This window comes from Amblyomma maculatum, chromosome 11 (genome assembly GCF_055883805.1).
Source record: "Amblyomma maculatum isolate TAMU_Amacu chromosome 11, ASM5588380v1, whole genome shotgun sequence".
Taxonomy (NCBI): Eukaryota; Metazoa; Arthropoda; class Arachnida; order Ixodida; family Ixodidae; genus Amblyomma; species Amblyomma maculatum.
The window spans coordinates 86,524,073-86,540,475 of record NC_139354.1 but is presented as its reverse complement, the minus strand read 5'-3'; the positions used below and the strand labels follow the sequence as shown (position 1 = coordinate 86,540,475).

The following is a 16,403-nucleotide window of genomic DNA, read 5'->3' as shown; positions in this document are numbered from 1 at the left end:
GATGACTGTTATCCGATCTCCAGGAGCGACAGTCAATAATCAGGAGCAAAGATGGCGTCGGCAGTATCGTTTACGTAGCGGTGGAATGACGGGAGCCGCAAGGCTATTAAGCGCACAAATCGACGTGGCTAATGTTGATTGGCCTTATATATAAGGCAGCGGCACCAGCCTCGCACGGAAGTAAAGAGGAAGTGACGTGACATCATCACATTAAGTAAAAAGGTTTAGCATGTCGTTGTACATAATAACATCGGAAACTATGGTAATTTTAATGCGAATGCAATAGGATATGTCAGTGACTAAATTGTGGACATAAAACGTGAATCCACGACGGTTCAGGTGTCCACAGAGAAAGTGTGACAGACAGTGGATTTCCTTTCCTGTCAACCAATTAATTGGGGTTATGTGAAAAATAATAATTAGTGGTGATGATCATTAATAATTATAAAATGTTAATAAATACTGAGATAATATATAAATACAATGACAGCGGTAAAAGAGTGAAATAAAAACAAATGGCAAATAAAAACATTTAAAACAAAAATAAAGAATGAAGTAAAATGAAAAATGTGAAAACGGTAATGCTTTCGACATCGTTTGTGTGTGTGTGTGTGTGTGTGTGTGTGTGTGTGTGTGTGTGTGTGTGTGTGTGTGTGTGTGTGTGTGTGTGTGTGTGTGTGTGTGTGTGTGTCAGCCAAGAATCTCCTGCTCACAGCCTTAGCATGAAGCCTGTAACGCGTAGAATGATCCTTAATTTTTTTTAATTTTTTAATTGGTTCAAAAGAAGGGAAAGGCGCAATATCCGTCACACTTGCTCTGTGGACACTTGAACAGTTAAGTTAAATTGGTTCACAGGAAGGGAAAGGCGCAGTAACTGTCACACTTGCTCTGTGGACACCCGAACCGCGCCGTAAGGGAAGGGAGGAAGGTGGGAATGAAAGTGGATAGAGAGAAAGGGGAGCCGTAGTGGAGGGCTACGGAGTAATTTCGACCACCTGGGGATCTTTAACGTGCGCTGACATCGCACAGCACACGACGCCTCTTCGTTTCGCCTCCATCGAAACGCAGCCGCCGTGGTCGGGTTCGAACCCGGGAACTCCGGCACAGTAGTCGGGCGTCTTACCACTGCACCACCCCGGCGGGGCGACTTGAACAGCGCCGTAAGAAAAGGGATTAACTGATTTATTTATAGGAAGGGAAATGCGCGGTAACTGTCTCACTTGTTTTCTGTGGACACCTCAACCGCACCGTTAGGGAAGGGAGGAAGGTGGGAGTGAAGGCGAAAAGGAAGAAAGAAGAGCCGTAGGGAAGGGCTACGGAGTAATTTCGACCACCTGGGGATCTTAACGTGCGCTGACATCGCACAGCACACGGAGGCCTCTTCACTTTACCTCCATCGAAACGCAGCCGCCGAGGTCGGGTTCGAGCCCGGGTACTCTAACACAGTAGTCGGGCGTCTTACCACTGCACCACCCCGGCGGGGCAAAGGGAAGAGATGAAGGTGGGAGTGAAAGAGGGAAGAGAGAAAGAGGATAAGGAAGAGCTAGTCAGCTCCGCCGCGGGGTTGCAGTGGTAAGAAGCCCGACTACTGTGCCGGAGTTCCCGGGTTCGATCCCGACCGCGGTGGCTGGGTTTCGATGGAGGTTGTTGTGGCTGTAGGAAGAAGGAAAAGAAAATGCACGGGCCTGCTACTGGCTCTGTAGCTGAGCCACCTCCGCTGCCTCGTGCGGACAGAAGAGATTGATTGATTTATAGGAAGGGAAAGTAAAAAATAAAACCACGTGGACACGCTAAATGATAATAATAATAATTGGTTCACAGAAAGGGAATGTCGCAGTATCTGCCACACTTGTTTCTGCGGACACCTAAACCGCGTAATAACGGAAGGGAGGAAGGTGGGAGTAAAAGTGGATAGAGAAAAAGAGGAGCCGTATGGAGGGCTACGGAGTAATTTCGACCACGATGATCTTTAACGTGCGTGGACATCGCGCATCACACGTTGTTGTGGCTGTAGGAAGAAAGAAAAGAAAATGCACGGGCCTGCTACTGGCTCTGTAGCTGAGCCACCTCCACTGCCTGATTTATTTTATAGGAAGGGCCTCGTGCAGACAGAAGCGAAAATAGAGAAGAAAGAAAAGGCAGAGAAAGACGCACGCCGCAGCAACAGCCGTCGTCCACCACCGAAGCGGTGGCGAATGCAATGACGGCCTACAACAGATAAATACTCGGTGGCAGGCAAGCCCCCGCCGCAGGCGGCGGTGGCCTACCTGTCCCAGCCCCACGCGTCTTCGTTTCGCCTCCATCGAAACGCAGCCGCCGCGGTCGGGATTGAACCCGGGTACTCTGGCGCAGTGGTCGAGCGGCTTACCACTGCACCACCCCGAATGCATAGCTGCGATTTCGAAGCGCCTAAACCGAAGCATAACGAAACAAAACTAGCTGCATGTGGCGAATCCAGCGCAGCTCACTTCTTATTCTACCTTGATAAATGCCACAAACCCACGATGGGAGATTGGCCAGGCTGTACCGGAGTACCCGGGTTCGATCCCGACCGCGGCGGCTACGTTTCGATGGAGGCGAAACGAAGAGGCGTCCGTGTGCTTGCGATGTCAGCGCACGGTAAAGATCCCCAGGTGGTCGAAATTACTCCACAACCCTCCACTACGACTCCTCTTTCTCTCTTTCCGCTTTCACTCCCACCCTCATTCCTTTTCTTACAGTGCGGTCAGGTGTCCACAGAAACAAGTGTAACAGATGCTCAGCCTTTCCCTCCCTGTGAATAAATTATTATTATTATTGGCCAGGGTTAAGTGTGGACTGTCAAATGTACTACAGATACAGCATTAGTGTAATAAATAATCGACTGAACAAAACACCTGGGATTTAAGATCATAGAATTGAATGAAAGAAAATATATACGGAGCAAAGTTTTGGAAGTTTGTAAATTTGGAATACAATTAGCAAGGAAATATGTCCGTAGCTGTGATGTAGATGTGTAAATAATGACAAATTTGAGGTAATGCAAATCATCGTGCCCTCGTGCGGGACCGACAAAGTAAATCCCTGCTGTACTGTTTGGATTTCTAAATGTGCCTTTCTCCAAAGTGAAACCTTTCGGCAAGCGAGTAAGTAGTAAATGCTGCGTATTTTCAATTCAATCTCATCGCAAGCCTCACAAAGGTTCGCGGTTTATTTAGGCGGGGGACCCTTCATCGCATAAATATGAGCGTTAACACTGCCCTGATTTGCATGCACAAACTTTCCTTGAGCACATGAAATGTTTGTAGTCCGCTGTAAATAAAAATTGATCATTGCATGAGGCGCCTATGTATTGATAGCGCTGAAAACGGGACATTTCAAAAATATACCTTTCAACATTTAGGCTTTCTTTGCGAAAGTGCGCGAAAGTGGTTCTCGCGAAAAAAGTGCGCATGTGATATTGAAACAAAACTTACCTCACAGTTGAGGCATGCAAACATTCGTCAGCCTCCAGGATTCCTTGTGACACATACGAGAAATTTAATGAGAATGGTGGAGAGGTCGGCCGGCGATAAAAAGACCACAGCTGGAATGTTACTACATACTTAGGAAGGAGGGAAAGAAGAGGAGGTAGGTTTTGGTTTGTGGTGTTTAATGTCCCAAAGCGACTCAGGCTATGAGAGACGCCGTAGCGGAGGACTTCGGAAATTTCGACCACCTGGGGTCCTTTAACGTGCACTGACATCGCACAGCACACGGGCGCCTTGCTTTTTGCCTCCATCGAAAGGCTGCCGCCGAGGTCGGGATTCGATCCCGCGTCCTCGGGAACAGTAGTCGAGCGCCGTAACCACTGCGCCACCCCGGCGGGCCTAGAATAGGTAGGGGTTGCGAGAATGGGCTTAAGTGGCGATATTATAGTCCTCGCTCCTTTTTACCTTATAAGAGCGTCGGTTTCAGATACATTTTTGTGATTTGGAGCTGGTATTCTATCAATACAAGCCAACTTCATTGTTTTCTTCAGTGTCCCTTCAACTTCCATAAGCGGAAGGCTTTGGGTAATGACAACCATCTGATATGTCTTCCAAGCTGCACTGACATGGCACATTGCACGGGCGCCTGGCGTTCTGCCTCCACCGGGTTCAGTCCAGGCCGCAGCGGCCAGTATCGAACCCGGGTTCCCTGGTTCAGTAGTCGAGCAGCCTAACTATTGCGTCGCCTTAAAGGGAGGGGTGGGGGTGGGGGGGGTTAAGCACGAGACAGTGAAGGGCCTGCCGATAGGGTACAACTTGGCCACTGCCACTGCCTTTTGCGAACACAAGATCAAGGCATCAGGGCCAGAGAGAGATACGCATACGGCGTTCGTGTCGAACACCGTGCTTGTTTGAATATGAATATGCGCCAAGTAGCAAAATCAGTTCAGAGTCTGAATTATGCCTTGCTCTTGTGGATGGCTTAAAGTGCGCCGAATTGCTGCAGTCACGGTCGTCGGCGATTGGGCCAGTTGCAGAGCATCTCTGCAGTAGTTGTTTTCCAACAAAAAAGGTCTCGTTCTCAGACGCCACTCCCGCAGTCTTTGTTGTTGAAACGAAATGATACGGGCATCTCCTTATGGCGCATTCAGGCTGGCGATTCGCGAGAGCCTGACAGGGAGGGAGCGTGACGAATGGTCTGAAACCGGTCAGGGAAGCAAGGCACGGGACAATCTCCACCCTTCCTCCTCTTTTTTTACATATAAACGGGTGGTATGCAGCCATTACACGTTTTCGACAACTCTCCCTGGGTCATCTTGAAGTCAACTGGAGACATTCCTGGGTTTATCAGAAAAGGGAATTTGAGTGTGTTCGTTTCTTCAAATAATGCGACAGTGGCGTCGGGAACTAGACCTTTTCGTTGAAAAACAAGCCTTGCAGAGAAGATGACTTGCAAATTTCTGCAATAGGTCCAACAGAAGCTAAATGACAGCTTGTATATAATAGACTTGAAAATTTCAGTATTTAGAATCTGTCAGCACATTTTTGCGATAAAAACTGCATTACGCGTGTTGCTTGCGTTCTTAACTCAGTGCCAGTGGCCACAGTACGGCGCCTACAAATAAGTTGTACTACAACTAAGGCCGCGTTAACTATCGCTCTCTAGGTGGACAAACCTCGTCTAAACGAAAGCTCATTAGTTCGGTGGCTTCATTGCGGGAGAACATGGCGCAACATTCAACTTTTTTCTTATATATGAACATGCACTAGCGAACAACTGCGCTGCCGAATCTCTCATTAATGGAAACTTTATTTCCTGTCCACTGAACCGCACTTGACTTCAGCCTCGCCTTATTTACTGCGGTAGGGGAATGCGGTGTCATAGTGCCCAGCAGCGGACATTGCGCTGGGAGCATATCCTGGCTGAAGAACGCCGGCATAGCCACCGCCTTCAATGTCCGCCATGCTGTTTCCTGCGTCGTCCATGGTATCCTCGGGAAGCTCGGCTCCAAGCGAGTTTTTTACAATGCCCGCTCTGTCTGCGTATTGCTCGCCCATGATAGGATCACCAGAAAAGCTGCCAAGCATAATTTTGTCGTTAACGCTTCGCATTAAACTGTTCGTGTTTATGGCGTTTCTTGCACCGTTAGCGTTTGTGGGAGGAACAGCTCCGTTGATCAAGCCTCCGGACACGTCGTCTGTCACATCTCCTCTTGCTTGAGGGAGCTTGGCAGCGAATGCGTTTGTTTCCAATGACGTGTCCTTGACCACATCCGAGGCAGAGTGTTCAGGTTTCATTTGGACGTCATTGCTTAGCGTTGAACCGTTTGTACTGATCAAGGCTGCTCCGTTAAAGGTCGCAGAAGAAACAGTTCCGTTGGTCAAGCCTCCTCTCACACCACCTGCCGCATCGATCTTGGCATTCCCTACATTAACTGTTTTTTTCGAGAGGAGCTCGGTTACAGATCTGTTTACCAGTATGGTAGCACTGTCTGCAAATGACGTATTCTTGCTGGCATCAGCAGTAGAGCCTCCAGCACTCAGCTTGGAACTGTTCACGCTGCTTATGTTTCCTGTTTCCTTGAAGACGGTAGGAGGATTTGTTTCATTGGTCAAGGCTCCTCGTACACCACCTGTAACGTTGAGCTTGTCACTATCTGGGTAGCTTACTCTTTTTTGGGGGAACTTGGCTACTGACGCGTTTGTCGCAATACCCGCCTTTTCTGTCGATGACGCATTGTTACTGGCATCGGCAGCGGAACTGCCAGGTGTGACGATAACGTCAGAGCCTCGCACGGAATTGTTAGTGCTGTTTTTGGCTGTTCCTGTAAAGACAGTAGCAGGAACAGTTCTGTTGGCCAAACTTCTAGGGGCGCCCGCTGTCATGTTAATTACACCACCATCTGCGCTCTCAGCTCTCTCTTGGGAGAACTTGGCCACAGAACCATTTATCGCGGTGTCGGACCTCTTCGGTGGCCCAGTTTTTTTGGGTTCATTGGAGACGAAGTGTCCAGGGGCAATGCTGACGTTACCAGTTCGCGAAGATCTGTTTGCGGCTGTGGCATTTCTTGTCGCATTAACGGCCACAGGAGATGCAGTTCTCTTGGTCAGGCTGGGATTCATAGCGTCCTGCGGGATAATCCTGCCGACTTTCGTTTCGTTCAGCTTGGCTACAGACGCGTTTTTCGCCCTGCCAGCCGACGCTGTCTTCTTGGTCGCCTTAGTAGCTGAGCGGGCAGGTGCCTTGCTGGCGCCATTACCTCGGCGGGGCACTTGACCGCGCTTCCCGGGCGTTGGACTGACCTTTCTGGACGATTTGCCACGGGAAGCCGCAGGGCGCCGAGACGGAAAGACTCTGACAGTTCGCGGTCGCTTCTCGTGCCGTGCGGAGGCGGACTTTGCTGGCGGGCTGCTTGCGGCGCCCAATGCGCGCCGGGCTGCTTGCTTGGCGCTCTTGGACAAGACCTGAGTGCTGTCATCATCGGCCTGCGAGCGCCGCTGCGTGTTCTTGTCAGACTGATCCTGCGCTTGCACGGCTGCCAGGCTGAACGACGTCTTCTTAAAGCGTCTGCGCATCGACTTCCGGGGCTGTCGCTGCCTCGCCATGACAGCAGCTTTGACAGCCTTTGATTGGTCCTGCGAAGACCAACACGTTATGACGTATGGACTTTTTTATTTTCATCGGCAGGTGTATAGCACCACCATATCGACACCGGGCTACCATATGAACATCGGAAAGTGCTTAACAGGAAGTTGTCCCAAGCCTTACCACAGTCCAAAAAAGTGCTTTTATGAGGGCCACGAAAAAACTATTGGAAACTGCGCTGCCCTGAAGGCGCGCTTACACTTAGCACGGAGTGCTGATTGGTGCCAAAGTGAGCAAATGTGTAACTGGATGGGCAAAGATGATTCGCCGTAGCGTAGCTGTGATGATCAGCGGATTGCGAACTTTAACTTTCGTGCGTACTTTTATTCAGGAGTTAATATTCATTAGGAACAGAATTTTATCGAGGAATTGTTTTAAAAGGCTCAATCTGACAACTGCAACCGCCTGCCAACTTTGCTACCAGCCGGGCTGCCCAGCATTAGGAGAAACATACCGCCGGTAATGCTGCACTGCAAGCAGGTTTGAACGCGAATGTTTTTCTTGCTCTAAGACGCTTGCAAACTGCGCTGTCTGTGCACACTAAATTAAGAGTTGGCTGGCTAGAAAAAGAACAAAACCTTAGTGGGAATGAAGCTGTTAAACTGTACTGCAGGTGAAATGGCGCCTCAAAGTGAAGGAACCTATCAACGACGTACCCCAGTCAGGATTCCGCGTACCGCACACACGTGCTCAGCATGGTGAAACTGTGCAACGTTCGCCTTGTTCAGGTTTGAAGAACGACTCAAGCAGCTTAAATGGGTAAACATCTTACTACTCGAGCTTTACTTTGCCCACTGAAATATATAGCGCATTGTTTGTGAGGGGAAGCAATGGAGCACATATATAGAAAACGAGATACCCACTCTTATGTGTCGGCACTGGTTAGTTTATAATTGCGATCCGCAGTTCTATGCGGATGTAGTTGCATCGCGTGTTTTTTTCTTCCAAGTGAACAATAAGGCCCATATTAAGTCATGCACCTCGAAGGCTCTCGATTTGGTCGCACGGCAAGAATGTAACTACATCTGTCTTGTTGATAAACGACAGCAACATAGCCGTCGGCGACCCGTACTGCAGGAACGGTGGACGACACAGTAACATCTAATTTAAAAACACAATGCATGACAACGTGATTTCAGAACGTAAGGCCCAAGGACTAACACTATCATTGAATGATCTTCGCTTGCACAGGACCCGGTTAATTGGAGGAATGTGGGAGAGGCCTTCATCCTACAGCGGATCAAGTTCGGCTGATTATGATGACTGATACTTTGTAGCCTGTGCTGTGATTAAGTGCAAATTAAGAAGAAAAAGAGGCTGTGTGACGCTGCATTATGTATACATGACGAGATCGGCGGCAGGCGTCCGTTAAAAGGCGTGATGTGTGGCGCTGCATTGACGCCCCCTCTGCCTCCCTCCGTGAGTGCACTCGCGGCGAACAAATATCGGCGTACAGAATTTCAGAATTTCGCGAACCAAAGCAAAAGATTGTGGGTGTTTAAGTATATCTTGAACATGGTGATACGAGCGGAAACTGTTTTAAGAATGGTTTGGTTGGACGGTTTGAATCAAGGGGACGCTCCAGCTTCGCATACCTCGATGCTCGCGCCCCCCTCCGCCGCTCCTGTCGCGTGGCGTTCGTTGGCGCCCGTTCAAGATTGGGATTGCAGATAACAGGAACGCTCCTGAAGCGCTGTGAGAAGGGTGGGCCAAAATATGGCGGAGTTGTGTCCACCCTTCGAGGGCGCGCGCATCGAGGCATCCTAGCCTTGAGATTAGCCGCAATCAGCGATTTTGCTCATACTTTTTAAATTAGGTTGCGGAGTATGGAAGGCGCAGTATGCTTTTGGGCGGACACGACGTAATTGTGGACACATACATTTAATCAGCGAGCCTTTAACGCTGTCGTGTCGTACCCTTAAATGTTGAGCTTAAGTGTGCCCTATAGTTTTTGCACCACATCCTGGTTTAATAATAATAATAGTTGGTTCACAGGAAGAGAAAGGCGCAGTATCTGTCACACTTATTTCTGTGGACACCTGAACCGCGCCGTAAGAGAAGGGATGAAGGTGGGAGTGAAAGTGGAAAGAGAGAAAGAGGAGCCGTAGTGGAGGGCTACGGAGTAATTTCGACCACCTGGGGCAACATAGCCCGAGGACTTATTAGCCGGGCAAATGGCGACCCATGCCGGGATTTCTCTAGGGAGCGGGCACATACATTTTCTGAGCTCACACAGCAAGCACGCCTTGCCCGTCGACTCTACCCCCTCCCCACCCCCAGCTGTCTCACTCCCAACAAATCCTCTGGAGGCGTCTTCAAACCCGAACGCTTCTCACCCCTCAACGCCTATCCTACTACCGACCCGTTTCCCCTGAGTGCACTCTCTGTGGAGAGTTGCACGCCACCTTGGACCACATTCTTTTCGGCTGCCCTGCCGATCCTCCCCCGCAGGGACAGCCCGCCATCGGATCATGGGAGGAATGGGAGGCCCTCCTTACGTCGCAGGACCTGGACATACAACTTCGCTGTGTGGACCGGGGTGCCAGTGCCATGGCCCTACGTTACCTGGACACATGCGCGTAATGTGAGGGCCGTGCGGTGGCCCTGGGCCCTTGAAGGGTCCAAACTCGCTCGTTTAATACAGTTTTTTCCTCCTCCTCCTGGGGATCTTTAACGTGCGCTGACAACGCAGCTGACATCCTGGTTTCACCATCTATGCTTTTTGGTCTTGTGCAGAACATCAAGACCGCCAGTGATGCGCCTCCGGATGATGACACCTATAGACCTTTGCATCAGGCGAGGAGGGTGCTGAAATGCCTCCTCTCTGTCAAACCGATTTGGCTGCCGCCTCCAAAGTGCTAGAGCGACGTGCTCACAAGAGCCCGGCTGACAATATGGCGATGCCCAGGGAGCCCTCGCGGTAGAGGTGAATAGAAAGATGCGTGGACACTCACCTTGCCAGAGTCTTCTTCGGGTGACGGGTCCGTGGCGAAGCGTCCGTACGCATCCAACTTCGGAGCTTCTTCTTCTGGAGGAGGAGGCTGGTTGGGGTCATGGGTCGCGTCTTCAGCTGGCGCCGCCTCTGCAGAAGAGGCAGCAGATGAAGCAGCTGAGGCAGCACTGCTGGCTTCGGACGCGTTGTCCGTCTTGTTGCCGCCATCGCTGTCCAAAAGCAGGAATGCGGCCACCGCTCCTGCCCCGCAGACGCCCAGCACGCACAGAAGGCAGAGGCAGAGGCCGAGACCCGAGCCGCCGCCACCTGCCGCCTTTCCCTTCGCGGTGCTTGCGGTCGACAACGTGGAGGCCGCCGACGACTTATCGGAGTCATCATCGTCGTCCGCCATGTTGAGGTCAAAGACCTCGGCGAACCGAGAGCGAACGCAGGTGCTGGGCCTCCGTCCCTTCTTCGATCAGCTCCGCTTCGTCGTCATCACCACGGCACGAGGGCAGGATGCTTGTCGTTTTCTTTGTCTGCGCTAGCCTTTGTAGGTGCCTCCATAGAGACACGCCTCTTTATGGTTGCAGCAGTAACGAGCGTGTCGGGTAACAGTAACGAGCGTGGCAGAGAGGTGAGGATTGGAGCAGAGAGCGTAGAGTGTGTGAAATCTTATAGCGAAATTCTACAGCACTATCGACTGAGTAGGCAAATGGCTGGTGCACTAGCCCCTACCTTAAACTGCAGGCAGACCGTCGCCTGGCACCGCCTCCACACTGGGACATTTCCACACGCACGCTCCTGGTGAGCCGTATGCTCCCAAGAGAAAAAAAAGATTGGCAGTAGTTTAGCTCTGGTTAAGCGTGGCAAGTTGCACAAGCAATACTGCAATGGTTGTACTTAAGGTTCGGTATGTACTGTAGCTGTTGGGGTAGCAATGACTAGCAGGGTCTTGCGCTCGCCGTTTTGCTAGCCGTTGTTCACGTTCTTCAGCAGTATCTTGAGTCTGTTGCCGTTTTCTGGCTTCGGCGCATCGCCGATGCCTCCCCTTGTAAGACCGCATAGCAACTGATTTACCCCGACGCGAACTCATATTTCTCTCTTTCCACTTTCACTCCTGTTAGCGATCGTCTTTTTTCATTACTGCGCAATTCCTTACCCTGGGCGGCGGCAGTCCGCCCCTTGGACACTGAGTGGTGCGTCCCGACCACCGCTTTGGCGCACGCGCCTGGATTTCGAAGCGCGCATGCAACATCGGACCTTGCTCGCATCGCATGCGGTGAGAGAGTGCGATTAGGGGAACGCCAGGAGTATGAAGTGAGTGAGGACGGGAGTGAGCGGTGCGTCAGCTTTCGTTCTAATGATAACACTCCCCCCTTCCTCCCTTCCCTTACGACGCGGTTCAGGTGTCGACGCAGCTGCGGCTCAGGGCAGTCTCAAGGTCAAGCGTGGCGCCGCCGGGAATACGCGACGGCTCGTAACCTGGGGCAGTATTACTTACGCAGTAAAATTAGATTTTGTATCCTGTGACTTGACAAAGACCCTCGAACGCATCTGACACTGCCTTATTTCTCCCGGGAGTGGCCTAAACCGGACGCCGCAATTCTGGGAGCCTCTTGAGGTAACAGCTCGGAACGTGGACGGGAGCACAAGATTAGACGACGAGCGCTGCGTCTAATCTTAGCACAAGATTAGACGACGAGCGCTGCGTCTAATCTTGTGCTCCCGTCCACATTCCGCGCTGTTACCTCAACCAACATGTCCAAGCTGCTATTCTAGCTAACTACAACTCTGCACCGTGCTGCGCTGCTCAGACCCTGTGCTCCAGCTATCCGCCATTCAACTGTCCTGAGACGCCGCCGGCCAGCAGCGTCTGCCGGTCTGTGTCTGAACAACACCACCTGGAGTAGTCTAGGCGGTGTTGGTCTGAAGCGGGCCCTCGCCATATTTCCCCAGCGACGGAGGGTAGGAGCACCTTCATCTGCTGGGCCGGTATTACAGAAATGCGTTCAGTTCGCGTTCAGTTTCGGAAGGAACGCTCTGTATTGGTTGGAAGCACTTCCGCTGAACTGAACGCTTTTACGTCAAGCAGGTTCTGAGAGGCTTTGAGCGGAAGTGCTTCCAACCAATCACAGAGCGTTCCCAACTGAGCGCGAACTGAACGCAGTTGTTGTGGCTGTAAGAAAAATTTGGAGGACGCTTAAGCTTCGCCTTCAAGAGTGGAACGCGATAGGGTTATTGCACCTCGTTCGCACCGCCCACTCATTCGCTCGGTATGCTCTTGATGGTTGGTTGGTTTGTGGGGTTTAACGTCCCAAAGCGACTAAGGCTATGAGAGACGCCGTAATGGAGGACTCCGGAAATTTCGGCCACCTGGGGTTCTTTAACGTGCACTGACATCGTACAGCATACGGACGCCGCTCCGTTCCGCCTCCATCGAAACGCAACCGCCGAGGCCGGGTTCGAACCTGGGTACTCCGGCACAGTAGTCGGGCGTCCTACCACTGCACCACCCCGGCGGGGCGAAAGGGGAAGTATTTGTCACATGTTTATGTGGACACCTGAACCGTGCCGTAAGCGAGGGGAAGGTGGGAGTGAAAATGGAAAGAGAGAAAGAGGTGCCGGTAGTGGATTACTGCGGAGTATTTTCGACCATCTGAGGATTTTTAGTGTGTACTGACATCGCACAACACGCGGTCGCATCTTCGTTTCACGCCTCCATCGAAACACAGCCGCTTGCGGTCGGTTTCGAACCCAAGTACTTAGGCACAGTAGTCAAGCATCATACACTGCGCTACCGCGGCGAGGCAATTCATTCAGAAGCCAGGGGCGGAATTACAGAACTGCGTTCAATTCGCGTTCAGTTGGGAACGCTCTGTGATTTCTTGGAAGCACTTCCGCTCAATGCCTCTCAGAACCTGCCGTGACGTAAAAGCGTTCAGTTCAGCGGAAGTGCTTTCAACCAATCACAGAGCGCTCCGAAACTGAACGCAGTTCCGTAATACCGCCCCCGGTGTTCCTCTGCAGGTTGACAGACTCCCCTGATGGGGTCTGGCCTGCCACCGAATTTTTATCTGTGTGGGCAGTCGCGCCTGCCACCGCTTCCATGGTGGACGACGGCTGTTGTTGCGGCGCGCGTCTTTCCCTCTGTCTTCCTTTTATTTCTTCTCTATTTTCTCTTGTGTCTGCGCAAGGCAGCGGAGGTGGCTCAGCTACAGAGCCAGTAGCAGGCCCGTGCATTTTCTTTTCCTTCTTCCTACAGCCACAACAACAACTGCAGGTGGATCAACAGAGCAGATAGCAGCAGAAAAAATTGGAGGGCGCTTAAGCTTGTTATGGGTAGATATGTGACAGCGCTGTTAACACCGCCTTTTCATTCCGCGATTTTTTGTATTAAGGGACTGACACGGAGGTTCGTAATGCGTGAAACGTAATGTGGTATGTATGTATGTATGTATGTATGTATGTATGTATGTATGTATGTATGTATGTATGTATGTATGTATGTATGTATGTATGTATGTATGTATGTATGTATGTATGTATGGATGAAGAGGCGTCCGTGTGCTGTGCGATGTCAGTCACGTTAAAGATTCCCAGGTGGTCGAAATTATTCGCAGCCCTCCACTACGGCCCCTCTTTCTCCCTTTCCACTTTCACTCCCATCTTCCTCCCTTCCCTTATGGCGTGGTTGAGGTTCCACAGAAAACAAGTGAGACAGTTACCGCGCCTTTCCCTTCATATAAATCAATCAATCATCGGTCGGGTTTGAACCCGGACACTCATGTTCAGAATTCGGGCTGAAGGTTTGCCATTACACTTTCTACCTGTCTCATGCCAAACTGATTGATTGATTTATAGGAAGGGAAAGGCGCGGTAACTTTCTCACTTGTTTTCTGTGGACACCTAAACCAGGCCGTAAGGGAAGGGAAGAATGTGGGAGTGAAAGTGAAAAGACAGAAAGAGGAGCTGTAGTGGAGTGCTGCGGAGTAATTTTGACCACCTGGGGATCTTTAACGTGCGCTGACATCGCACAGCACACGGACGCCTCTTCGTTTTGCCTCCATCGAAACGCAGCCGCCGAGGTCGGGTTCGAACCGGGGTACTACGGCACAGTAGTCGGGCGTCTTACCACTGCACCACCCCGGCGGGGCTCTCATGCCAAAGTTGTTGTGGCTGTAGGAAGTAGGAAAGAAAAATGCACGGGCCTGCTACTAGCTCTGTAGCTGAGCCACCTCCGCTGCTGTCACCCGTTAATAATTAAGGGGGTATTATTAACGATGCGCCCTTAACGGTGCGCACACTCCCAGACACCCTTAGAGTGAGTGGGGGTAGTTGTTCCGGTCGCGAAGGAGATGCCCTCGACCTGCGTGGCAAGCTCAGCCGGAATTCAACTACCTTGTAGTGACAGAAGGGGGTGGTCGTTTGGTGCCCAGCGGTCGCCGGTTCAAACCAGAGTAAGGATCGGAGTCAGAAGTAACAAACAAAACACAATTTATGCACAGCAAGAGACGATACAAAGGAATACACAAGATCACTTGAAATACATAGACGAGAGGTTCACAGAATACAAACGCTAAGCATGCAATTACACAGGTGTCCAATAACGTAGAGGCTTTACAACAGATGAAACACGAGAGTACATAAACAAACACCAAATTGTTCACCGGGCACTGTTGCAGTCCGACGCCTCAAGAGTCACGATGTGGCCGCCATACGAGACGAGCGCCGCTCCCTTGAAAGTCCGTGGGCTTGCCAGCAGCGGGTGATCCCCGGGAGTCCAGTCGAAACACAGGCGAGCACGTCGCAAAACACTTGACGAACTGACTGACTGACTGACTCAACAAGCGGCGCGGTCGCTTTAAATAGGGCGCGCCGCGTCTGTTTGTTAACACGCGCCAAAGCTAGCGCGCACACACACATAGCTTTGCTGGTTATAGCTCCCTCTTCTCCTCCCGTCGAGCCGCGCGTCGTCATTGGCCAGGTCCCATAGTAAGTTCTCGAAAGGCCTGGCACATTCCTGGCCGATGAACCACCGTCCTCCCCGGGCAATGGGAAAGAGGGTGACGCAACGCGTACAAAGCTACGCGCTCTCCCGCGCGGGGAAGGGGCTTTTCTCTCCATGCTCTCCACGCGACGCCGCGCGGGCCTCGCGCCGTGCCGGCTTGACGAAAATGGGCGCGATTTCGTGACACTGCCCCTCCCTTAAAGAATATTGTCCCACAATATTCACAACAACCACGAACATCGCGCGCACGTGCATGCGCTCACAATTGTAGGGGCAAATGTTCACATCACACATATTGCAGAAATTTCACAAACTGTAATGACACATTACAAAATTCATACATCAAGGCCATGAAATTCACAAACATGACAACACACTGCCGTCGAATACACCTAGGAATCAACAACACAGAAACGCACAGCTATTCAAATGCAAGCGCACAAACTCAAGGCATGCTTTCGCCTATATTTCCACACTCGGGATGCACCTTCTTGGAACGTATCGGTTCCTCTCCAACTTTCAGATACGCAAGTTTTCATTCTCACAAAGCACTGGTTTTTATTTCTTTCGCGTGTCCTGACTCTTTTTCTGGTTCTAATGATAATTCTCATCCGCGATTTTGTCTCGCTCCTCCCTCTACTCTTGAGTTCTGCTTTCCGATCGGAAGCTTGGCCAGAACTAACTTTACCTAGCCTAGCGGCGCTTCGAGCAGGCCGTCTCATTCTTTCTCGGTCTGGGCGGCTCCGCATGCGCTTGCACGTCCAGGCGTTCGGCCGCTTCTTCCTTCCTTTTCTATAGGACATTTCCCTGTCGACTTTGTCTGACTTGGCAGGTCTGGATTTGGTTCTTTTCGTTTTCACTTTTATTCGCACCTTTGGCCGAGGAACGTTTGATCCAGTTTTACCCGCATAATCAGAACATAGTTGTCTGTAAGGAGCGTCTTTTTGAGAACTTTGTTCTCCCTTAATCCTAATTTTCTTTCTTTTCTTTACGATCTTCAGTCGTACCTTCTTGAAGCAGAGCTCAGTTGCAACTGGAGGCTCATTCTCCTCACTTTCAGTTACATCCCGTTCCTTAAAAGTTTCCTTAAAATGTTTCTTGAATCCTTTCATTGCAGTACAGTCTTCGCTTTCTTCCCTTCCTGAATCCTCAAGATTAGGATCTGTACTGTCACCTTTATCCCAGCTTTCGTGCTCACTGCAATTTGAAATCTCCTCATCCCGGTCACTCATGCACTCAGCCATGGTGTCATTTAATGAGGAGCTACAATCCTGCCCTTCTTCATCTTCAGGCTTTGAAAACACCGAGGTTTCTGGCTCGACATCTGCCGTTGCAGCTTCTCTGCAACCTGTCGTCTCGGAGGGC

General features: G+C 51.0%; 1 protein-coding gene across 1 annotated transcript; it reads right to left on the bottom strand.

Annotated features, from left to right (window-relative positions):
- Positions 1–4,596: 4,596 nt before the first annotated feature.
- Positions 4,597–10,439, bottom strand: LOC146174315 (uncharacterized). The gene is made up of 3 exons (XM_084585375.1): positions 10,085–10,439; positions 6,753–7,090; positions 4,597–4,647 (listed from the first exon to the last, which is right to left on the bottom strand). The coding sequence occupies exons 1-3, from the start codon at positions 10,437–10,439 to the stop codon at positions 4,597–4,599; spliced, it is 744 nt and encodes a 247-aa protein (XP_084441501.1).
- Between the last annotated feature and the right edge of the window lie 5,964 nt (positions 10,440–16,403).

Bases quoted from the DNA above. Each gene is read 5' to 3' on its own strand.
- LOC146174315 (XM_084585375.1), bottom strand. From the start codon at position 10,439: ATGGCGGACGACGATGATGACTCCGATAAGTCGTCGGCGGCCTCCACG. The intron at 7,091-10,084 runs CCACGGACCCGT...CGTGTTGGTCTT, and splicing joins GGATGCGTACGGACGCTTCG to CGCAGGACCAATCAAAGGCT. The intron at 4,648-6,752 runs GTCAGTCCAACG...GACCGGTTTCAG, and splicing joins GTGGCAAATCGTCCAGAAAG to ACCATTCGTCACGCTCCCTC.